A 24,749-nucleotide genomic window follows, 5' to 3' on the forward strand; every position below is an offset into this window, starting at 1 on the left:
CAATTAAGTAATTTTTTATTCTCATGGATAATTACTATTCACACTCCAAAATCCACACTAATGAAAAGAAAGAATGGACTGGATAAAAAAAAAAAAAAAAAACTTTTGTTTAATTTTAGAATATACTCTACGGGTTTCTAAGCAGGGTAACTTCCCAAAGTATGTTTGGCCAAGGCAATGATGTGATTTATTTGCATGCTGTGTGCCCAAGGTGGGAGAGTTGAGTCAGAGCATGTTGGGTAACAAAAGGGAGTCAGCCTAAAACTAAATATTTGCTAATGACAAAACAGAGCCCTAAATACTGCCTTTTCCAGGCCAGTTCCTTGCTTGAGAATCCGGAACCACATCAACCAAGTCCAAAGCCCCCTGCTTCGTTTCTCATGTCTCCACATTTCTCAGCTCTGCGTGTGAGGGGACTTGCCTGAGGATGGCACAGAGATGATCAGCTGGAATCCAAGTCTTTGGGGACTGGCCCACCCAGGTCATTAGCTGTGTCACAACTATTCCCTGTGGCTGGGGCTGCAGTTCCTGCCCAGGTGATGCCCCCTCTCTCAGCTATTCCTTTACCCCATGGCACCCCTCATATATGAGGTCTTCTTCCTCCTCCAAATCATTTGAGGCCCAGCGCATGTTCCCATCTCCTCCTAAATATGTCTCTAAAAAAAGTAATTTGTTGTTTAAAAAAAAAAGTGGGGGGAACAAAGTTGTCTACTGGTTTTAGTGCATTCTTACTGGACTAACAGACTCCGAGGGGTTGCTGTGATCTGAAAATTTGCATGTGACTCTGCAGATTCAGAAATTCACTGAATTTAGAGACTGAATGAGCCCACCCAGTTGCTCCAATCTGGGAAGCAGGAGAAGAGAAAGGCATGGAAAGAAGAGATGATGTGGTGTGTATGTTTTTGGTCTCCAATCTGTGTTTACTTGAAATGGCAAAAAGAGTGAGGAAGCTCTAAATAATCTGGCAGTCAGCAAGAGTACACTGAGCAGCTATTCCTTGCTCATCTCCTGGCTCACGCCGGGGAAGATGCAGCTCTTGAGGAGCCTGTATTCTAGTTAGGGAGGCAAGAATAACACACATGAACTGACACAAACCATGCAAGACAGGACCCAGTGAGACAGAGAATCACCTGTGTGGGGCAGACGATCAACCCTATCATTTACAGTTGAAGATGTTCGCTCAGAGCAGGGGCATCACTAACACTGTTTTTTTTTTTTTTTTTTTTTTTTTGAGACGGAGTCTCGCTCTGTCGCCCAGGCTGGAGTGCAGTGGCCGGATCTCAGCTCACTGCAAGCTCCGCCTCCCGGGTTTACGCCGTTCTCCTGCCTCAGCCTCCCTAGTAGCTGGGACTACAGGCGCCCGCCACCTCGCCCGGCTAGTTTTTTTGTATTTTAGTAGAGACGGGGTTTCACCGGGTTAGCCAGGATGGTCTCGATCTCCTGACCTCGTGATCCGTCCGTCTCGGCCTCCCAAAGTGCTGGGATTACAGGCTTGAGCCACCGCGCCCGGCCCACTAACACTGTTGAAGGAGGTGGAGCTCCATCTGAACCCTGAAGGGTGACAGGAGTGGAGAAGGGCTGGGGGATGGGTGAGGGGACGGCGGGTGGAGAGTGGGGGAAAGGAAAAGTCCAGCATGCCCATGAGTCTGTGGACAGAACAACCCATTTGGAATGGGGGTTTTGTGGTTGGAAGTAGTAGAAGAGAAATGGAATGAGCCCAGATGGCAGAAACACTTGAAAATCTAATCAAGTAGATCGTTCGTTTGTGATGTCATTACTCTGTCCTTCTTTCCTTCCTTCCTTCCCTCCCTCCCTCCTTCCTTCTCACCAAGTATTTACTGAGTGTCTGGTACATATAACACAGTGCTAAGCCCTTGAAAATCTGACTAAGTAGCTCATTCATTTGTTTGTGATTTCATTAATCAGTCCTCCCTCCCTCCGTCCCTGACTCCCTCCCTCCCTCCCTGACTCCCTCTCTTCCTTCTTGAGTGCCCAGTACAAACAACACAGTGTTAAGGCCTACATAGGAAACAAGGAAGTGTGAGGATCATGTCGTTATTGCTAAGAACCTCATAATTTAACAGAGGATTCAGACCTCCTTATGAAAAGATCACGGGCGCTTCAAGAGGGGATGAGGACCATCTGCTCGGCTGTGCAGTGCTACCCGGAGAGGAGCGGCAGCAAGGGCTCACTGCCTCACGGGGTGATTGCGGAGGTGGTGTTTGAGCTGCAACTTGAAAGGGAGTCAAGTCTGAAAGGTGATGAAGAGGGGCAGGTGTTCCAGGAAAAGGATCAACAAGCATGAGAAAGGGTAATCAAGCATTCTGCCAGGGAATGGCAAGTAACGGTTTGGGGTGGCCACAAGGGGTTGATATACTTGGGCACTGAGAGATTAAGATGGAAATGGAGAAACCCCAGAACATGAAAACTAAAAAGGACCTCCGAAACTTCTACCTCTATGGCTCCCTCTTGTCTGGAAGATTGTAAGAGCCTGTTGGCTGGCTTCCCTGACCCAACTGGGTAAGGGAAGAGCCCTCTTCTTTTTTGAATCAAGGTACACAGGTATTAGTAATTACTAATTGAATAACTGAATTAGTAATACACAGGTATTAGTTGGAGTTAGGCTAACTGCTATAACAAACAATTCCCAAGTATCAGTAGCAAAACATTACAATCCAATGTGGTCAGCAGAGAACCCCCTGCTCCACACAGTCATTCAGGAACCCAGGCTCTTTCCATCATGTGACACCACCCTCTTCAAACACAGTCTACAAGGCTGCTGTTGATAGGTAAAAGTCAGACAGCAGGGAGAAGGCACATTCCTATCCCATGGGCAAGAACTAGCCATGTGGCCCTACCCAGATGCCAGGGGGTCTGATGTGTCGTATAATTAACTGTGTGGCTAAAAAGAGGAAATAGGTTTGATGAAAACCTGTTTCTCCATAAACCTCAAGTCAAGTTGATACCTGACCTAAGGAGAGAGCAACAGAGACATACAGAGCAAGTGAAGAGCGTAAGGGGATGGCAGGGGCCTGGCAGTGCCAGGGCTGCAGGTTATGATCTAGATCCTTCCTTTGCCCATGTCCTCATACAGTTAGTGTGCTCCAAGTGCTGGAAGATTTCACAAGCATTTCCCCTACCTCAGTTTCCTCTTCTGTCCCATGGGAACTCTAACTTGGTCCTCCAGATAGGAGATGTGGAAGAGCAAACATGGATCCTTTCCATCTCTGTGGAGCACGGGCAACCCAGGAGATATCCCCCACCCCCATCCCATCCCTCAAGTGTCCCCTGTGTGATTAAAGAGGAGGCTAAACAGTGGAATGTTATTACAGCTTTTCCATAATGCAATGTCATCAGGAAGCCCTGAGCCTCTGGGCAGCACCCTGGCAGCCCCATCACTCTTCCCAGCTGCAAGGAGCTTTTAGACTACGCAGGAAAGGGCAGGACGCAGTCTAATAAAACAAATGGCAAGGCAAGACCACTCATCAGCAGCTCTTCAAAATGATCTAAACTCCTGACTTTTGATTTAAATCTGCATCCTCTGTGACCAAAAACATAAAACAGAAGATGAGGAAAAGAACTAAAATGAAAGTGTGGGTGCCAAGATTTAGAGGGGAGGAAGGCAGGGAGGGGGAAAAGCAGCCTGGGACAACACTGAGTTGAGCGCCAGCCAGGCAGACTGACTTGCAGCCAGGCTCGGGTCATTTTTATTATGCATCTCTCAGAACTTCTCCCTTTCATTACTAAACTGCCCTGAAATGGGACAGAAAGTTTGAGAGTCAATCCCAGAGCAGACAGGCGCAGTGGCTCACATCTGTAATCCCAGCACTTTAGGAGGCTGAGGCGGGTGGATCACTTGTGGTCAGGAGTTCAAGACCAGCCTAGATAACACGGTGAAACCCCGTCTCTGCTAAAAATAAAAAAAACTGGCCGGCATGGTGATGCACACCTGTATTCCCAGTTACTCAGGAGGCTGAGGCAGGAGAATCGCTTGAACCCAGGAGACAGAGATTGCAGTGAACTGAGATCGCGCCACTGCACTCCAGCCTGGGCAAAAGTGCAAGACTCTAAAAAAAAAATCCCAGAGCAAAATGTGGAAATCTACCTGCTCCCAATTTCCCTTAGCCTTTCTCCCCCAGCCCTCGATGATGGGCAACTTAAAGGGGAATGGCTGAGGCCGGGGACAGGGGGACCAGATCACCTGAGCTTATATTCTCAGGTCATTCATTCTCTTCAGATTCTTTTACTCAACAAATATTTACAGATGACTGGGTACCAGGCCCTGCTGTCAAACAGTGACCAGTGCTTTGAGGCAAAAGCAAACAAGAGAGAAGAGGCTGCTACTTTGGATGAGGGTCCAGAAGGCTGCTCTCAGGTGACATCTACTACGGAACAGATGCAGAGAGGCAGTAGATCCCTGGGGCAAATGACAGGCATCTCAGCAGAACTGAGGGGCTTTGGATATATTCAGCTGTACTTCAGGTCCCCACTGAGCCTATCCCAGCACACCTCAAACACTTACATGTCTTTAAAAAAAGCTCACCTCCAGAATAAGGCAGCAGTCTATTACCAGAGTGACCCTTCCAGCTACCTTTAACAGAGGGCATGAAATGACTCACTATTCTGATGCAAGTCCAGACCCACTTTTTGGGTAACATATCTGGGTATTGCAGCCAATCATTTCCTCCAGTTGAATAAGGTGAAAGAAGAAAAATCAGGCAGTCGTGCTCCACAATCAAGCTAAGTATTTAATTCCTTTTTAATGTTTACATTATTAACACCAGCATTACAAAACTATATTTTTTACTTGCAAACGATTTAAATGCGCAATTCCGTGTCTCGATTACTGGGATCATTATAACTTGAAAAACTGAAGCAGCGCTCCCTCCCTCCTCCCTCCTCCCCCTGATGGTGCCTAGTTTCTACAAAGAGCAATCAGGGCTCCATAAAGCCCAAATACCCATTCCAGATGACTTGGGAGGTGAGGCCCTGGTGGGGGTTTTCAATGAGCCAAGGGGGCTGCATTCAGTGTGGAATGAGTGACAGCCAGCAGGTGGGTGTTAAAATGGTCATCAACTCCCCAAGGTGCTGGCACCACTGAGCTGCATTCCAGGCAGTGCCTATTAATGTGCTGGGAATGGCGCTGGGTGATTGACAAGCTGGTGAGTCCAGACTGGCTGAAACCACCCACGGGCACAGGGAAAGGAAAAGGGGGTCTAGAAAATGATCAGTGATAGCCACTGCAATGTGTTGGCTTACTTTGTGCTAGAACTGGCCAAGGCTGCACCAGGTATATAAACACACCATGCACATGGTTTACGATGATAATGCTGCAAGGGGGCGTGAAGAGGTGCCTGGGGGAGTGGCCAAGAGCACGGCTCTGAGTCACCCAGCCTGGGCTCAAGTCCTGGTTCTGCAACTTACCAGCTGGTGACCTTATCCTCTCTGTGCCTCAGTTTCCTCAGTTTTTGTAAAAAATGGCAGGATAATAGTAGTACATAAATCTGAGAGCCATTGTGAGGACTATATGAGTACATACATGTAAGGCATTTAGAATTGTGCCTGGGCTGAGCACAGCGGCTCATGCCTATAATCCCAACACTTTGGGAGGCCAAAGCCAGAGGATCACTCGAATCCAGGATTTGAGATCAGCCTGGGCAACATAGCGAGACCCCATCTCCACAAAAAATAAAACAATTAACTAGACATCATGGTGCCCAACTGTAGTCCCAGCTACTCAGGAGGCTGAGGCTGAAGCAGGAAGATCACTTGAGCCCAGGAGTTCGAGGCCACAGTGAGCTATGATTGTGCTCCTACACTCCAGCCTGGGTGACAGACTGAGACCCTGTCTCTAAAAAAGAACAAATAAAATAAAAAATTAAAATTAAAAAAAATTGTGCTGGCACATAGTAAACAGTATTAATTTATCACCATAGTTCTCATTTTAAGATGAAGAAACTGAGGCTTACAGTAATTAAATAACCCACCTGAGTTTGGCTGCTCTGAAGACCTTTGCCTTTGCTGCCCTGTGCCTGGAAGCCTCTCTTGCCCATCTTCCCGTGGCTGCCCCCTCAGGTGACTCACAAGTTGCTCAGGGATGGCCTCCAGACCACTGATCCCTCCCCTGACCCAATCATTGTGGACCCAGCACCCTGCCTTGATCTCTCCTTGGCACTTATTACATCTGAAATTATCTTGTTCATTCAGCAAATGAGCTATAAGAGCACTATTATTATTATGTTTGCTTGGTTGCTGTCTGTCCCCATAGGGGCAGGGCCCTCACTTGTCTTGTCCACCACATGACAGGAACTCAGGGCCAGCTTTATGGGTGTGTGGCCTGCACACTCGCCCAGGGCCCCGCACTCAGAAGGGGCTACATTTGCTTTAATGCTCTGCTGTTACTGTTTTGAAATTCTTAAACAATTTTTTTTAGAGACAAGGTCTCACTCTGCCACCCAGGCTAGAGTGCAGTGGTGTAATCACAGCTCACTACAGCCTCTGACTACTCCTGGGTTCAAAGCAGTCAAGCCATCCTCCTACACAGCTAAGACTACAGGTGTGCACCACCACATCCGGCTAATATTTTAAATTTTTTGGAGAGATGGGGGGGGTCTCGCTATGTGGCCCAGGCTGGTCTCCAATTCCTGGGCTCAAGTGATCCTCCTGCCTCCAAGTAGCTGTGATTACAGGCGCAAGCCACCATGCCCAGCCTTAACAATTTTTTAACAAAGGGCTTTACATTTTTAGTTTGCACTGGGCCCCAGAAAATTATACTGATAGAGTGATCAGGGCTATAGATCAGTGAGTGAATGAATGAATGAATGAATGAATGAGCAAGCCTACATTCCAACCAGGTCTGTCAGACTCCAAAACCCTACTACTTAGCCACCATGCCAAACAAGCCTCCATATGGAGGAAAAGCGGTGGGCAGGGCAGTCAGAACCAGGGACAACCACAGCCTGAGCGAGAAGAAGCTAGGGTACAGGGGAAGGGAGCACCTTAAGAGGAAGTATCTGTTTGCGCTTCCTCTGGAGCCCAGCGTTCTTCTCAACCTCTCATTGTCCTTGCACCTCAAGCGGCATGAAAACCATTCGCTGCCACCTAATGTTACTTTTTGGTTGCCTAAGACAGAGGGGCCTTGGCCCTGCCTTCCAGGACAGATGTGGACCAGCCAGGTGCTCTTCAAAGTCACAGCTATGAGAGCACTTCGGGGCAGCCAGCATAGCCCTAGGTGCCTGGACTTCGATAAGTAAATATTAGATACGATTCTTGTCCTTTATACCTCAGGGCTGTCATCAAAACTATGTGGCTATGAGGTGAGGATGGAGCAGGGAGGGACTGTTGGGCTGGGAACCTGGTGGGGTTAATCAGGGGAGCTTTCTGGAGGAGGTGCCCTTGGGCACCTCATTTTCCACTCCCCCTCAACTCTCCTTACCTCAGGCGGGCATCACACATTCTGGTCCCCAGAGGTTTTCCTTCAACGGTTTACTCTTAACATCTTCGGAACAGTTAAAGCCATTCCAGTTAAAATCACCCACTGATCTTTCCTCAAATTAAACTCCTCCCTCTCTTTCCCATTGCCACCCCAGGCCTGCCTCTGGCTGTTCTTGGAGCCATCCCTGATCTTCTCCCACTCTCCCCTGAATAGCAGCAGACCTGTGTTTCTCCAAACTCTCTAGCATTGTCTAACACTTCAGTTAAAGCTCTTGTCATCTGTAACTTTGTGTCCTGGTTATGTACACATTCCCAGACTTGGCTGTCAACTTCTTGAAGGCAGGACTCTCCTAGATTTACCTTTAAAATGTAGGTAGGGCAAGAAGGAAAAGGTTTGGAGGAAGTAAAGTTTTGTACACATTGGATGGTCTTGGCTAAATACAGGACAGTAGAGATACACTGAGGCTTCCTTATGAAAAATGCAGATGGTGGGACAGTCTTTTGAGAACAAAAATCAGTTCACATGGTGATGTAGCTAGAGACATATAAGAGAAGACTTGGTAAAACAAACACATTTTAATGGGAGAAAATATTTTGAAATCACATAGCTGTCAAGGAATTAATATCTGGAATATACAAAGAACTCCTAAAACTCAATAACAACAACAACAACAACAAAACCCGATTAAAACAGGTAAAGGACTTGAATAGATATTTCTCTGAAGATATACAAATGGCTGATAAGCACATCAATATCACTAACCATTAGAGAAACACAAGTCAAAGCTACATTGAGATACAGCCCTCACCCAATACAATGGTTACTACCAAAAAACCAGAAAATAACAAATGTTGGTAAGGATGTGGAGAAATTGGAACCCTTGTGCACTGGTGGTGGGAGTGTAAAATGGTGCAGCTGCTGTGGAAGACAGTATGGCAGTTCCTCAAAAAACTTAAAATAGAATTACCATATGATCCAGCAATTCCACTTCTGAGTATATACCAAAAGAGTTGAAAGCCAAGTCTTGAGATGTCTGTACATCCATGTTCATAGCAGCATTATTCACAAGAGCTAAAACATGGAGGCAACCTAAGTGTCTATCAATGTATGCATAAACAAAATGTAGCACATACATGCAACGGAATATTACTCAGCCTTAAAAAGGAAGGAAATTCTGACATATACTACAAAATGAATGAACCTTGAGGTGAAGATATTATGCTAAGCAAAATAAGCCAGTCGCAAAAATATTGCAGGATTCCACTTACATGAGGTACCTAGAGTAGTCAAAATCATACAGACAAAATAGAATGGTCGTTGCCAGGGGCTGGGGAGAGAGGAGGGAATGGGGATTTACTGTTCAATGAGTATAGAGTTTCAGTTTTACAAGAGTTAGGGAGATGGTGTGATAGCTGCACAACATTATTCAGTGCTATTTCATATCTATGAACTGCACACTTAAAAATGGCTGGCCGGGCACCGTGGCTCACTCCTGTAATCCCAGCACTTTCGGAGGCCAAGGCAGGCGGATCACCTGAGGTCGGGAGGTCCAGACCAGTCTGGCCAACATGGCAAAACGCCGTCCCTACTAAAAATACAAAACATAGCCAGGCATGGTGGCGGGCGCCTATAATCCCAGCTACTCCAGAGGCTGAGACAGGAGAATCACTTGAACCCGGGAGGCAGAGGTTGCGCCATTCACTGCACTCCAGCCTGGGTGACAGAGCAAGACTCCATCTCAAAAAAAAAAGGTTAAGGCCAGGTGTGGTGGCTCACACCTGTAATCCCAGCACTTTGGGAGGCCAAGGTGGGAGGACCACTTGAGCCCAGGAGTTTGGGACCAGCATGGGCCACATAGCAAGACCTTGTCCAAAACAAAATGGTTAAGATAGTAAATTTTGTTATGTGTATTTTACCACAATACAAAATAATAAATTGTTTTAAAAAAAAAAGTTTTTCTAAATCAACCCAGTTCGCATTGCTCATTCTAGAAAACTTGGGCCTCCCAGAGAAAAATGTCTGGCTTATGAGGGGTAGGAAGGGGGGAACAGAAGGGATACTAGCAGGGACCGGGCAGAGAGGAACAAGAACTAGGAAGCACTAAAGAAGGAACTGCGGCAGAGTACCAAGGGATAGTGACAGGTACGGGGGCACACACGAACAACGTTCAAACACATCTTCATCCAGTAACCTGTATTTACATGCAAATGTATTGGTTTATGCAAAACAGCAGAGGCCTCGGAGGAGGGTTTTTTGGTCTCAAGCTTGTGCAGTCATTGAAAAAGAGAAGCAAAGCTGTCCCTGAGGTACTCCACGTCCGCCTTGCCTCTGGGAGCTGGGCCGGTTCCAGGAAGACGACGACTGAATTAGCTCGCTTTGCAGAGAAAGGCGAGCAGCGCCCCTACCCGGAGAGTAACTGGGCGCCTGCAAAGTCGCGCATGCCCACTTCGGCCTCCCGCCCCACTCCTAAGGCGGCGAGACTTAGTGCGCAAGCACCATCCATTGGCGCCGACTCCTCCCCCTAAGGCGGGAACACACGGGGCCCAAAATGGCGGCCAGCCGGTACCGGCGTTTTCTTAAGCTCTGTGAGGAATGGCCAGTGGACGAGACCAAACGGGGCCGGGACTTGGGCGCTTACCTGCGACAGCGGGTAGCACAGGCCTTTCGGGAGGGAGAGAATACCCAGGTGACCGGCGGGGAGGCGGCTGGGACGAGGGGAGGAAAGGACGAGGCAGGGGCGGGGCCAACTAGCGCGCTAGCAGCGGGATCTGCGCATGCGCGCGTCCTCATTCCAGGCCGCACGTGAGCGCGGACCCCCGTTTCTCCCCAGGGAGCTACTGAGAGCGACGCCCTTTCTACTCAGCGCTCTCCCCCGGCTGCACCTTGGAATTGCCGAGGAAGCTTTTTTAAAATTCCAAATGGGCCGGGCGCGGTGGTTCACACTTATAATCCCAGCACTCTGAGAGGCGGAGGCGTGAGGATCGCTTGAGCCCAGAAGGTCAGCCTGGGCAACATAGTGGGACTCCGTCTCTGCAAATCAAAAAACAAACAAAAACTTAAGATACAGAATCTCTAGGGGTGGGATCTTGACCTCAGTGTTTTAAAAGCTCTCCAGGTGATTTAAGGTGCAGACAGTTGAGATCACAACACCAGTGGCAACTGGTGACAGCCTCAGCTTTTTGCTCCCAAGTCACGGTAACGTTACCTCATTATCTCGCAGTGTTATGTATTGACTGAGCTAATCCCCAGTTCACTCTGCAGGTCCCCGCTAAGCGTTTGCGTTCTTCCTGAGCCCCTGTAAGCCTGTGCAGCAGGTTTGGGTCCTCAGCTCGTAGCTGTGTGTGAGTAGTAGGCCTACATTTTTGCTGTCCTCCAGGTTGGCGCTGCAGCTCTGGGATTCATTCGTTCATATTAGCTCGTATTTATTGAGCACCTACCATATGCCTGGAGCGGTGCTAGGGAAACAGCAGTGTTAAACAGGTGAAGTCCTGCCCGCATGAAGTTTTACATTGTAGTTCAGGACACAATAAACAAGTAGGTGTACGTAAGACAGATAAGTACTGTGATCAATAGAAAATAGGGTAGCATGATAAAAGGGTAATATTAGTCGGGTCTTTCTGAGGAGATGACACACAGGTGAGACCTAAGGCAAGAGGATGAGCCAGCCATGTACACTTGGCGGGAAGGACATTCCAGACACTGCACATGCCCAGAGGCAGGAGGCAGATTGACATGTTGGAGGACAGAAAGAAAGCCAGAATGGCTGCAGGGTAGTGTGTAAGGTGGAGTTTGCTAAGGTGGAGGTCAGGAGCCAGGCACAGTAGGATATTATCTGCTCTGATTAGCTGTTAGACCTGATTGTAAGGCAAGTGAGAAGTCACTGGGGATGTTTAGTGAGGGGACTGATGTGCCCTAATTTACTTTTTTTAAGACTATTCTGGTTCTATGTGGTGAGTGGGCTATAGGGGGCAATAACAAAAAAACAAGGAAGCTGGAGAGAAGCCGATTATGGTACTATAAGCAAGCGATGGTTGGGGGGTTGGATGAGGATGGCAGCACAGAAGATGGGAGTGGCTGGATTCAGGTTATGCGCAGGTTGAGTCAGCAGGGCTTGCTGATATGTGGGATGTGGGATAAAGGAAAAGAGAGGAACCAAAGATAGCACCTAGATTTTTTCTGGCCTGAGCATGTAGGTCTAAGATGGTGCCATTTACTGAGGCAGGAATAGGTGAAGTGTAGGAAGAATATCTTGAGTTCGGTGTTAAGCAGGTTAAACCTGAGATGCCAAGTACACTGATTTCCTAGTGGCAATGTCAAGTAGGCGTGCTGTATTTGAGCTTGGGGCTCGGGCAAGAGACCAGAAATGAAATGAGATATATACACACACAGTCTGAAGAAATGACTTGTGAAACTTGGCCAAGACCTGTCAAAGAAGGAACATGGTCTTTTTTTTTTTTTTTTTGCAGCTTAGCCCAAAACAGAGCCAAGCCCGCCCACCTAAAGGAGCAGGAGCACGCCCAGTGGCATCATTGTGACTGGACTGCTGATTGGCTGACAGCCTGGGGAGCGTCTGGCCCAGGTTATATGATACCCAGGGCCCTCCCATTGTTCATGGTGGTCTTCACTGGCCCAAAGTGTAAAGATCTTTAAGGCAAGAATCTTATCTAGTCCCAATTCTACAAACCCCGTGAACTTCCTAAAGCTGTACTCCCTGCATATTTTTAGTATGAGCTCCCTGAAAATAGAGATGATGCCATTTTATCTTTCCCCTCTCCCCTACCAGTGTCTAGCATAGTTCTTGGCCCATAAAAAACACTCAGTAAATGTCTGAATGGATAAGTAAATAATTGGTTGTGGCTCATGAGACAATTGTCATTCAGTTTCAGATGTAGCAGAACTAGACAAAGAGAAGTTGTGAAGAATGAGAAAGGAATATTTGTGTGTTCTGAGTGGGGAGAACTGATTTGAGAGCTTACCATGTTTGAGAAATTGCGGGATCTATGGAAGAAGGCCATAACCTGGCCCTCACCACCAAGGAGCTTACAGTTTGGGCAGTCAGAGGCTCCATCTTTGGGGAGGTGAGAGAGCATTACATTCACTTTCTTGATTGTTAGTGTAAGAGGAGCCAGCAAAGGAGGAAAGAGTTTTCTGTTTTGGAGTTGTTATCACCTAGGGAAATTGTTCCTGAGCAGTCAAAAGCCCACACAGGTTTGAGTCCCAGCTGCAGATGCAAGTCATGGCTCTGTTGAGGATTCTGTAGCAGCCGATGAATGCATTCCTGGTAGAGTGAGCCAGTGCATCGTGATGGCAGCAGGAGCATTACTCAGGACCACTGTTGCGGTACCTCATCCTAATGTCACCTGAGAATGCACCTGGGCTCAGTAAATCTTTGTGGTTATTTTTGAAGGGCGCAATTCCTTGCTGGAATTGAAAACACTACTGTGAGTCACTCCTACTGACACCCCCAGATCATTTATAAAGACCTTGAGAAAGAAGGTGATTCTGGTAGGCTGTTCATTAAACTGGCAGCAGGAGGTGGGGATTAGATCCAGTTGACTGACTAGTATGGAGCTCCTCCTTGGTTATGCTGGTTGCCAGAAGACAGGACTGGAGGGGAAAGTAGCTCTGTTCAGGCCGTCTTTCCATTCCTGTAGAGGAGAGAGGCAGTCAGTCCTCCTCTCAGCCTCTTGGCTTCCTTCGTCCTAATGATCACCCAGAAAGGTGCACAGCACACCTTTGCCGGCATGATCTCATTTAATCCTTAGTGCAGCTGAGTGGTAGCCATCACTGTTCCCATTTTACAGATGAGGAAACGAATCAGAAAAACAAGACAACACTCTGGGGGTTCTCTAGCCATAAGAGACAAGCCAAATGAGAAACATACCCAGCCCTCCTGGCCCTAGTGTGCATTGTCTCCTGGGTGCCTGGCCTTTCCTCAGCTGCTGTTCCAAGTTATTGTTAGAACAACCTCTTTTTCCATGAACATCACACCACTTCCTTCCCCTGGTTGCCTGTTCAAACCTTTTTGGGCCATAGATAGTTTGAGCAGCAAATGGAACTCCCTGTGTTTACCCATCTATTCTTTGCCCCAGCCACTACCAGTCCAGATGGGAAGAAAGATGGTCCTGGGTGGGACACCAAGCAGAGAAAAGCTGGGTTAACTAAAGGGCAAATTAATAATTCATACTCAAAACCAGAGTACAAAAACCACTGCCTCCATTTATTCCACCTCAAATTGCCCTCTGGGGAGTCTCGTAGTCCACCCTAAACCCACCAAGCGGGGAGGTGGTGGTGGGAGCAGGAACACACGTAACTCCTCTTACACCCCATATCCTATTGTGTAGTTTTAAAAAGTCAGTGTTCATGGGCTTTGCCCCTTTTGAATACAGTTTGTCTAAGAACACGTATTTCCTACAGCGCTGAGAGATTAATAAAAAAATTGCAACGTGGGGGAAGGTGGCACAACAACTGTAATGGTTGACTTAACAACAGGGAAAGGAGCAGATCTTTCTAATGAGTTCATTAGGTGCTTCCTAAAAGATCCCGGACTGCACACCAGCACCCACTTATGTAGCATGAGTTGCAACTCCGAGGGGCGGCCTGGAAGAGCTGCTGCCCAGGAAGGGGCTCGCCCACCAGGGAGTTCTGATTGTATTGTATCCAAGTTTAAGTATAATAATATCGGCCCAGTTTGAAAGAAGTTAAACTTTTTCTTGAGTTTCTAATAATGTAAATGATATTTCCACCTTCTCAGAGGATAATTCAAAGGTTTTTTTATGATTCTGTTTTGTCAGTCATCCAGTTGAGGCCTGGTCCTTGGCATTCCTCAGCGTGGCAGGGAGCTAGCTCCCAAGCCACCTGGCATATGTTGGCCACGGTGAAGCCATCTCAACGTTGCTCACCCCACTTGTGAGCCCCTGAAGTCAGGTTTTGAAGAGTGTCCTAAGAACAGATTATCCTATTTTTAGTTACATATTGAGCCCATCTAAAACCTGGAGTTGTAAGGAGAAGCATCTCTAAGACGGAATGCAAACATCTCCATCTTTTTTTCTCTTCCAATTCTGAATGGCGCCAGTGTGAGCTAGGGTAGTATTCACACCAAGAGGTGGCGTTTATGTCTGCATATGTAAAGCTGCAGTCCTCCTCCTGAAGGGATAAATTCTTAGCCACTTTTGGTAGGTCACTACTTTATTCAAAGATCTCTGGGGTCTGCCTTTTGCCTCCTGGACAGGTAGCAGGCAATTTGTGAGACCTGCAGTGCCTCTGATCCTTGGTCCCAGCCTGTGTTTCCAGCCTTGCCTCTCACCACCCTAACACGAGCCCCAGGCTCAGCAAGGGTGTCTTCTCATGGTCTCCCAAACTGTCCATGGTACAAGCGATTTTGATCCTTTGAGACTTAAGTGCACTGTGGATCACCGTACCCCTACAATCCCCAAAAACCCAAACACAGAGTTTGTCAAGCATTTGGTGGCTTCCCAGGCTCTTGGAGCCCTCCCTGGGTTCCCCTTAAAAGCTCTGCCTGCCTAAAACACCCTTGTCTTGTGCCTCTTCATGCTTCATCCTCCCAGTCATTTCTGGTCCCTGTGTCACTCATGCCCAGGTTGGCACTCCTCACTCTGTGCACTGTCGCTGCAGTGAAACTTAGCCCTTCCTTGCCATACCTCCCCGTCAGCACAGCCTGGTGCCCAGCTCCCACCTCGGGTCTCCTGCAGCGGCCCGTGCTTCACAGCTCTGGCTCTCACTTGCATGCTGCCCCGGGCAGGGTTGGTTTCTAATTCATGTGTATCTTGTCTCTGCAGTGTGCCTGCCAGCTTCTCCACAGCCGGCCTGGGTCTTCTTCTTTATGGTCCCTCACAGTCCCCTAGTGGGGCACTCTCTCTATAGTAGGTGCTCAAGAAATACATTTTCAACTCAATTGAAGGGAATAGGCTCCCATAACAGAATGAACTCATTTCAGAAGTTCATTACCAAGTCTTGAAAGCCTTTTTTTATAGATCCTCCTGGACTCAATCCAGCTCTACCTTAATTAGCAAAGCAATTTGCAGCACCCTTTCCCAAAAGTGCTTATGCGTCCCTTTGTGTGACTAGACTAGGGGCCGCTGTACCAATTGCTGTCACCACCGAAAATTCGATTTGGAAAATCGAAATCAGTGCCTGCGGCACCGATGTAGATTTGTATGTATAAAAGTTTAATATGGTAAAGAGAAATTTACTGACGACTGAGCAGGGGAAATGCAAAAATAGAGCTATAAAAGACACTCGTCAGATGAACATCTATTTTATTCACATTTGGGGAACAGTGTTGAATTTTTCATAATGTCCCCACTGCTGCCTTTTTCAAACCCAGCACTGCTATTAGTCCTAAAACGTCCATGATCTCATTAGGTGTGAATGCAAAATCAGGTAATTTAAAGCTTGTATTAAGAATATTTCTAAAAATGCACAGTCCATTTCATGAGAGAAACTGCATTTCAGAACTCAGGAATGTTAGTGCCGGAGCCTGTGAATAAAGTGTAAGCTATAGGAACGTGGTGAGGCTTCTGGAATTTGACAGATGTCTCCACTGACATCCTTTTAAGGATGACTTTTTTAATTGCTGAGTTTGAGTTATCTGTGGCTAGGAACCCAGCATTGATCAAGGCCTCATCACTCCTCAGGCAGTAAGAACTTGCTAGAAATGGGTATATCTCAAACTCCTGTCACCTCCAGTGAGCTGCTTTTACAGCCTCAGACAGGAAACTGGATGGCAAGTCTGTTTTAGGACTCAGGTGTTTGGTTTTCTTTCTCGGATTACAATTGAGTCCAGGAATTCTGGGAACTCTCTAGGAGACTGTCTCTTTCACACAGAGGAAGCTTAAGAAGTGAGAGTACCTGAGGGTCACTTTGCTTTTTGCACTTAGACTTTGTGCACTTTGCTCTTACAGGAGCAGCACTCTGCAAGGGTGACCCGCCCCCCGTGCCCCTCCTGTCTGTCCTGCTGCCCATCAGAGATGGGACTAGGTGGCAAGGAAGGACAGCACCTTATACCACACCTGCTTGAGGGTATGATAAAGGTTGCTGAGCAGCCTACTGGTGACTTCTCACTGCTAGAGAAGTTGGAGCAGAAAGGGAACTTGAGTTGACAAGGTGTTTGAGGGTGCGGATCTGGTTGGAATGCAGGTTTATCAGGAAGCAGTGTTAGGAGCCCAGGAGAGGGGCAGAGGCTATGGGAGGAAGGCAAATCAGCGTGTGGACTCCTTTCCTAAGAGCTTAGTTGGGAAAGTGGTGGGGATGGTGGCAGGATGGGAAGGTCCAGATAAGTGGCCATCAGGTGAAGACCGGGTGCAGCAAACAGCTGCTCTCTTGGCAGACCATGGAGTGCTCAGTGACCGCTGAGAGCCACCAGCGTCAGTCAGGAGTGAAGCCTCAGCAGTTTCTCATCCATCCTCACTTCCGTTTCCAGCGCCACCGTCTGCAGTGCACACCAGCCATGCTGATCCACTGATAACATGCTGACCCATTCCCTGGGCACGGGCTCCACCTGGTCCTGTGCCTGGAGCGCCCCCACTCCCTTGCTGGTACATGCACCCATCCTCAGCTGCTCGTTCTCCAGCACTTCCTGCCTGGCCCTGCAGGCCCATAGCACCTCATACATGCCCCTTTGTTCCACTCTCACCAGGGTGGTCCTAAACTGTTCTGTCCTTTCCCCTGTTACTTTGTGAGACAGGGGCCTGTGTTTACTGCAACTCTTTACTACTAATAACTGTAAGAAAAACTAATCACTCATATTTATCGGTGTTCCAGGCCTGGAATTCAGAGCAGCCCAAGCATTACCTCATTTATCCTCACACCACCCTCGGAAGTAGGGGCTATTATTATATTTTCTTTTAAAAGAAAGGTTAAGTTGGCCAGTATGCTTCAAAAATGTTCAATGCATGAAAGACGAAGGCCGAGGAACTGTCCCGGATTAAAAGAGACTAAAAGATACATGACTGTTAAATGCAGCAGGACATCCTGTTTTTCCTTAGATTATTATTGAGACAATTGACAGAATTGGAATATGGACTGTGCATTAAATAATAGTGTTGTATCGATGTTAAGTGGCCTGAATTTGATCATTGAACTATGGTTATATAAGAGAATGTTCTTGTTCTTAGGAAATGCACACTGAAATACTATGGGGTGAAGGGGCATTATGCTCCTACTTTCAAGTGGATCAGAAGAAAGATAAACTGGCACCTTTTTTTTCTTAAGTGTGTTTCATGGGGGAAGAGTGAATGGTTTGCCTGACATCACATAGCTGATAAGGGATGGTGCCAGGATTCAACCCAGGTAGTTTGACTCCACTGCTCCCTACAGCCTTGGAGGTACTCATTCACCCAAGCATCCCCTGCTCATAGATGGGCCAAGCGTGCTCTAGGGTCTCAATGAATGTCTGTTAAATTTATAAGTGAGCACACTTTGGGAGGCTGAGGCAGCCAAATCACAAGGTCAGGAGTTCGAGACCAGCCTGGCCAACATGGTGAAAGCCTGTCTCTACTAAAAATACACAAAATTAACTGGGTGTAGTGGTGGGTGCTTGTAATCCTAGCTACTTGGGAGGCTGAGGCAGGAGAATCACTTGAACCTGGGAGGCAGAGGTTGCAGTGAGCCGAGATCGCGCCACTGCACTCCAGCGTTAGCTTTTGGCTACGCATGCCCTGCTGAAGAAATGTTCCAGATGTGTTCATCCAGATGTGTGCAGAATTCCATTCTAGTGGGACTTTCCCTGGAAGAGCTGACTGGCAGCAGGGAGGCACCAGCCTCATCCTTTTCCATTCATTCTGTCCACTCAGATAATGACTTTGATTATTATTCAGCAAACACTGGCCACCTCTTCAGGCCATAATCCTTCCTCTTCTGATGTATCTAGCTGTTCTCATGATGAGTAGCCTGAACTCAGGAATAGGTCAGGTAGAACTAAATGATGGATTGTCTTTTTTGTTTGCTGTAAAGTAGGGACCTCATTTGACATGCACAGAGAGGCAGCAGTGGAGCTGCCTATTAAACTCCTTTACTACTGATTTATTTATGCTCTGCCTTCTCCAAGGAAGGATTTAAGTTAGGAAAAAATCCATCATTTGAATTTTGGGGGAAAAAAATGTAAAAGAGAAGGTTTTGTTCTGGGGAGCTTTTCAAAATTCTTGGCAGAAAAGTTTAAAGAATTATACATAAGTAATAGCAAGGACAGAATAAAGGGAAAGTTCGAAGAGGTAAGAGGGAAGAGACCACGCCTCCTCTGTATGCTGCCTGTCTTCCTGACCACGCCTCCTCTGTATGCTGCATCTTCCAGAGAATGCCCATCAGGGGCATCGCTGTCTCTGGCACCAGATAATTTACTTATATCCCCCTTTCTATGGCAGCGCCTCAGGGTTCTGGGCCATCTCCTTTCTAGCAGGACCTAACTGTGGTCCCATCTTGGTTCTCCTCAGTTTGCCCATTTTATCTTAAATGTTGCCACCTTCATGTTTCTTCCCTTGTAGAGGTTCAGCAGCTCCCCACTTATCACAGATGAAAACTCAGGTGATTTTTTTGGGGTTTTTTTTTTTTTTGCCTTTGCTAAAAGATTCTGTTGGTCTGAGGCTGGGCATGGTGGCTCACGCCTGTAACCCCAGCACTGGGAGGCTGAGGCAGGCGGATCACTTGAGGTCAGGAGTTCGAAACCAGCCTGGCCAACATGGTGAAACCCTGTCTCTACTAAAAAATACAAAAATTAGCTGGGTGTGGTGGCACATGCCTTTAATCCCAGCTACTCGGGAGGCTGAGGCTGGAGAATTGCTTGAACCCAGGAGGCGGAGGTTGCAGTGAGCCAAGATTGTACCGCTGCACTCTAGCCTGGGCAATAGAGTAAGACTCTGTCTCAAAAAAAGAAAAGAGAAAAAAAAGGCATCTACTGGTCTGGCCTGAAGCATCCCAGAGGATTCCTGCCTCCTCTTCCTTGCTGACAGCGTCTCCTCCCCCAGGAAGGCCTGCCCTTCTCCCTTCTGCTTGCTGACCCCTGTGCTTCTTTCAGAACCTAGCGTCATCTCACTTCCATCATGCACTGACCACTTGAGCGTGTGGGGACTCCCCCACTGAGTCCCTGTAGCCCACTCTGCCCAGCACCCCCTTTGTTAGGCATGCCTTTCCAACCTTACATTTCTCTTGTGGCATCTCCCACTGCAGCTGGTGTCGTGGCTCACAAGTCACAGATGCTCAACAAATGCTTGTTTACTGATTAATCTGATTTTTCTGCAGGTTAGGGAGTTGATGAGGCAGAGCTATGCCTCCAAAAAGTAGTTTCTAATAGCAGAACTATAGTCCAGGTTTGCTTCCCGCAGAGTGGAGAAGCCAGTGCTAGCTGCAGGCCTGCTTCATGTGAATGCCTTATTAAGTATGGTCTTTCCTCAAGGTACAGACACTGTGGGAGGCAGGACTCCTTTGCTCACCTCCTTGGGGGTTCTTTGCTTTTCAGGTTGCAGAGCCTGAGGCCTGTGATCAGATGTACGAGAGCTTAGCGCGACTCCATTCAAACTACTACAAACACAAGGTGAGTGGGCCACAGTCTTTTATATCCCCAGCTTTCTGACAGGACAACTAATAAGAATGAGTGAAAATCTGACTATGTAATGTTTTGTAAAGAATTGGCTTTGCTGCTTTCAAATGAAACCAGTAATTTCAAGCCAACAGAGGTGCCTGGTAGAGGCCTTTATGCCACTTAAATAAAAGCTGTTTAAAATTGTGAATACAGGGAAAAGGGAAGAAACAAAGAAAACCAATTATGAATAGAAGCCATGTATTTGATATGCCAGTGTGTGCTCCTGGGAGTGTCTGACAGCCGTTGGATTTATACCTATTTTCCCATTCACTCTGATGGAACTGACACCTCCCCACACTCTGGTGATAAAGGTGGGATGATTGGGAAAGTGCCGTCCTTTCCGGAGCTGGGCGCCAACATGATTACTGTCAAATTCCATTTAGAGTAGTTTTTCCCATACTTGAAAAATGTGTTCAGTAACTCCACAAACATGTGGCCATATGCTTATATGGAAGATGGATTTTTTCTAAATCCTCCCTACTAACATGTGATCCATGAGCAGCAGCATGGGCATCACCTGGGAGCTGGTTAGAAAAGCAAATCGGGGGCCCCACCCATACCTGCGTTTTCCAGGGAGGACTCCATGGGTCCATTAAAGTTGGAGCTGCCTCCTGGAGACTGGACTGGTTCTTGTAAGGCCAAGTCTTAACCTCAAGGTGGCGCTGCTTTTCTTGCTAGGCCTGGCCTCTGGTTGCCCAGGGCCCAGATTAAATGCAGTCAGAGAGCAGGGCTTGTGTACTGATCTCTCCCCTCCCTTCCCTTCCTCTCTGCCCCGGTGACCAGTACCCTCGCCCCAGAGACACCAGCTTCAGTGGCCTGTCGTTGGAAGAGTACAAGCTGATCCTGTCCACAGGTAATGAAAGCACAGCTGCCTTTTCTCATTGGTTTGCAAATGTCTCTGAGTTTGAGTGGCCAAGGGGAATTGTCTAAGAAGACAGCTTTGCCTGATGGAAGGTCTTGTAGAACAGCCCAGAGGAAATTCTGAAGCTACAGGGCTCATGCATTTTGACCATATACTGTGGAGAAGGTCAAAGGCGTTATTTAAAAAAGAAAATCTATCTTTAGTGCTTTTAAATTCAAGGCCAGGCAGCAGGGAACAGGGGAATACATATTTGCCAAATGGAAGTAGTTGAAATTGGGATGGAAGGAAAATAATTTTATTTTATGGTCCTAAGGGGGCTTTATAAACAATGAAGGTTTTAATTAAAACAAAAAGCCATTCAATAAATGTGTTTGGGGATATCCGCCTAAGAGTTATCTGACCCAGGGGACGTGGTCTGTGGGTTAGATATGAGTTTAACTAGGTATGTTTTAGAGTCATTGGTAGACTCTGATTAACAAGAAAGGAAGCATCCTGCCAGGCCTGTCCTTTCCTTAGTTCCCTATCTCCATTGTCCCTAAGGAGGGGGCCAGAGAGAGCCAGGGCTGAAGTAGGCAGGTACTGGAAAATTACTATTTTTGTTGCCAAGTATATTATATACAAAAATAGGCTAACCTTTTCTGGAAGGGCATGGCCCTGACACATTTCCTTCTGGTATTCTAGAAATATGTCTTTCCTCTTCTTCTGGCAGCCTTCAGCAACTTAGTTTTGAGGTTGGGCTTCTAGAAAACCATCTTCTGAGATTAAAACCTGGTGGTGTCACCTGCTATTACATGTCAACTCTAACCCTGTTTTTATTCCAGTACTCTCTGGGAAACGGGTGAAGATATTTTGGCCAGGCAAAATCACTTTATTGGCAATTTTTTTAATGTGTAAATTTACTCTTCTATCCCTGGGTCCGTCTAATTAGCAGCATTTATGCACATTATTGTGAGGGCCCTGGACCCTCACAAAGTTTGAGCAAAGTTTGAACTTGAAGTGAGGGTGGAAATAAGTTCCAGAGGCCCTGCCTCTGCCCTGTATGTTGTTCACCTCAGGGCAGCCTCTGCAAGTGGAAAACAGGCAGCAACGAAGGCTAGGAGATAGTCCCACCATTGGTCTGCGCTGCAGCTTGTTCTGGCTGCGAGTTTAGTTCCAGGAAATTTGCTGAGAATTTGTTTTCACAGCAAGCCTCGTATTTTTGTTGCAAATTGTGTGGCGTAAGCTTACCAAATGTTTCCTCTGACAGGACAAGAAAAGACCTGCAGCACTTTGTAGTGAGAGGCTTTGAGGGCCTGGCGAGTCTGAAATGTGCTGTGTTCTGGGTCACGTGTGTGTCCACCCTGGGACTGGTGTCATGGAAAGCGCCTAAGGGAGGCCTCAGGGCTTGGAGATGGACAGTGTCCCTCAGTGTCCACCTGGACACTGGAAACGTGGACTTCCGGAAAAGCGCCAGAGCAGGGGCATTTTTCTGTCACCTTTTTTGGTCAGAAAAGATACTCTTTTTTCTCCAGTAGTTTTGTTAACATGAAAATTCAGGCTGGGCAAGCAAAACAATATTATAAGAATATCTAAAATTTAACATATACATAAAATTAGATTTCATGGAACATTAGCCCTAGAGACTTCAGAAAAATGGTTCCATACTGGGGGTGATTTTGTCCCCCAGGGGACATGTAGCCATCTCTGGAGACATTTTTAGTTGTCACAACTGGTGGTGGGGGCAGCGGTGCTACTGGCATTAGTAGGTAGAGGCCGGGATGCTTCGAAACAGCCTTCGGTGATGCACAGGCCAGCCCACAACGAAAAATTATGTGGCCCAAATTGTTGGTAGTGCCAAGGCCAAGAAACCCTGCTTTGGTTCCTGGGTGTGGGGACGTTTATTTTCTTAAACAAGAGCCCCTCCCACCCGCATTGTGGTGGAGATGGCTGCCTTTTCATTGAGTGCAGGCTGTGTGCCAAGCAAGTTACTTCCATGATTTTCTTTAATCCTTACAACTTTTGAGGTACATGCTTTTTTTCTTTCTTTCTTTTTCATCTCTCCCCACGTTGTCTGCAGATGTGTGTTTTTATCTTCATTTTACAGATGAGGAACCCAAAGTATAGAGGGTTGAGTAATGTGCTTGAGGGGACCCACAGTGGGAGACAATGGGCTGGGATTCAGGCCTAAGTCCATCCCCCTCCCAGTGCCTGCTTAACTCCACAGCATGTGCTGGGCCTGCACGCCAGGATTCAAATCCCTGCTCCACTTCCCAGCTGTGCAAACTGAGCAAGTTACTTCACCGCCTCCTGCCTCAGTTTCCACACCTGAAAACGAGACAGGGCTGTGTGGAGCAGGCCAGATTTTGCGATGGACCATCTGGGCCTGTGGGTTGCAGAGCAGACAGCGCAGGGCCATTTCTTTGCCCTCATATGGAGCAGGGCAACGAGCAGCACACCCCGCTTTGATGCCGAGGGTGAGGAGAGGGCAGGAAACCACTGAGAGCGTGCTGGGCACAGAGCCTGGCACACAGTGCTCAGTCACCGCGAGTGGTCACTTCTGTTACCCTGTTTAATCTGCTCTTCAGAAGCTGGGTCTACACTTCCCTTTTTCAGGAAGACACTGTGTGAAAAGCAAGGCATGCTTGTGTTGGGAAAGCCCCATGGGTCCAATCTGTGTCATCAGTTTTAGACTTGTCTCTCTGTCTTTCCCTTTTGCAGACAGCTTGGAAGAGTTTAAAGGAATGGATAAAAGCATGTGGAAGAAACTGCAGGAGAAGTTTTCCTCCAAGGGTCCTGAGGAGGATCATAAGGCCTGAGCTCAGGCCTTACCTCACCCACATATCTAGGTGTGGAGTCTTGTACATTGCCATCGTCAATAAAACTGCCCCAGTTTTCCCGTGACCTTACGGTTTGGGAATCTCCTCTAGCCTTCCCAGAAAGGAAGGCTCTAAAGAAAGTTTTAGCCTCAGAAGGGATGGCGATTGGGCTGTCTGCTGTGACTGCTGCGCAGGGGAGGGAAATCTCCTGGGGAGAGGAAATGCAGGTTTCCCTCTGGGCCTGACAAGGGAAGGTAATGGGGCCTTGGCACAAGGTGCTTCCTGCAGGACCACAGAAGCCCCCGCCCCTCTGACAGGGGTCTGGTGCCTCCTGGCAAGATACTCGGGCTCTGTTTTGTTGTAGGAGCTCCTGGGAAGAAGCCAAAAATAGCAGTAAATACTGAAAAGGGCATCCTGTTGCAAACAGAAAGCATCAGGGAAGTGTGAGGCCCAGAGGCAAAAAGCCTGTTTGGCCCTCATCCCCACTGACTCAGAGAAGGACGAACCTCAGGCCTCTGTCCCTGACCTTGCAAAAACCCACATTGCCCAATTGGCTTAAGGGACAGGGAAGCTATAGACAGGCCTTGGCCAGGCGGGGCCTCAGCTGCAGTTGGCTTCAGCATTGTGGGCAGGTTCTGTAGGTGGCCACAAGTCAGAGGCCGTGCTGGCTGAGGACATGCACAGGGTCACCTCATTATTCCATGGAACTTTGGCTCTTCCTGATAGACACATTCACTTTCCTAGTTGAGCATTCTTCTGTCTGGAACCGTGAGGGACCAGGCTGGGCCCACAGCGCCCCTGGTGGGTACAAAGTAGAAATGGGTTCTCAACCTCATCTGTGTCTAGGCTCCTCAGGATGTTCTGAAATGCATAAAATAAAATCGACAGGACTGCAGTAGAAAATAGTTATGCCAAAATGCAGTTCTGGGTAGGGAAATCTCAGGGGAGGACCCCTGAGAGGATGTCACTCAGTGCATCTCCTGAGAGCCTGAGGAGAGGCCAGGCCAGCAGGGAGGGGCTCTTGTTCCTGTCTTCTGCCAGTGTGTCCGGTTAATCCCCACA

The 24,749-nt window shown here is 47.7% G+C and overlaps 1 protein-coding gene across 1 annotated transcript; it reads left to right on the forward strand.

Annotated features, from left to right (window-relative positions):
* The first annotated feature begins 9,923 nt into the window (after positions 1–9,923).
* Positions 9,924–23,777, forward strand: UQCC2 (ubiquinol-cytochrome c reductase complex assembly factor 2). Its single transcript, XM_017853645.1, has 4 exons — positions 9,924–10,121; positions 19,908–19,982; positions 20,814–20,883; positions 23,590–23,777. The coding sequence occupies exons 1-4, from the start codon at positions 9,984–9,986 to the stop codon at positions 23,685–23,687; spliced, it is 381 nt and encodes a 126-aa protein (XP_017709134.1). The 5' UTR covers positions 9,924–9,983; the 3' UTR covers positions 23,688–23,777.
* Positions 23,778–24,749: the final 972 nt, after the last annotated feature.

Source organism: Rhinopithecus bieti, unplaced genomic scaffold (genome assembly GCF_001698545.2).
Source record: "Rhinopithecus bieti isolate Rb0 unplaced genomic scaffold, ASM169854v2 scaffold_36553, whole genome shotgun sequence".
Classification (NCBI taxonomy): Eukaryota; Metazoa; Chordata; class Mammalia; order Primates; family Cercopithecidae; genus Rhinopithecus; species Rhinopithecus bieti.

Coding starts and splice junctions, on each gene's coding strand:
- UQCC2 (XM_017853645.1), top strand. CDS start 9,984: ATGGCGGCCAGCCGGTACCGGCGTTTTCTTAAGCTCTGTGAGGAATGG. Junction 10,122..19,907: donor GGGAGGGAGAGAATACCCAG/GTGACCGGCGGG, acceptor TTTGCTTTTCAG/GTTGCAGAGCCTGAGGCCTG. Junction 20,884..23,589: donor CAAGCTGATCCTGTCCACAG/GTAATGAAAGCA, acceptor TCCCTTTTGCAG/ACAGCTTGGAAGAGTTTAAA.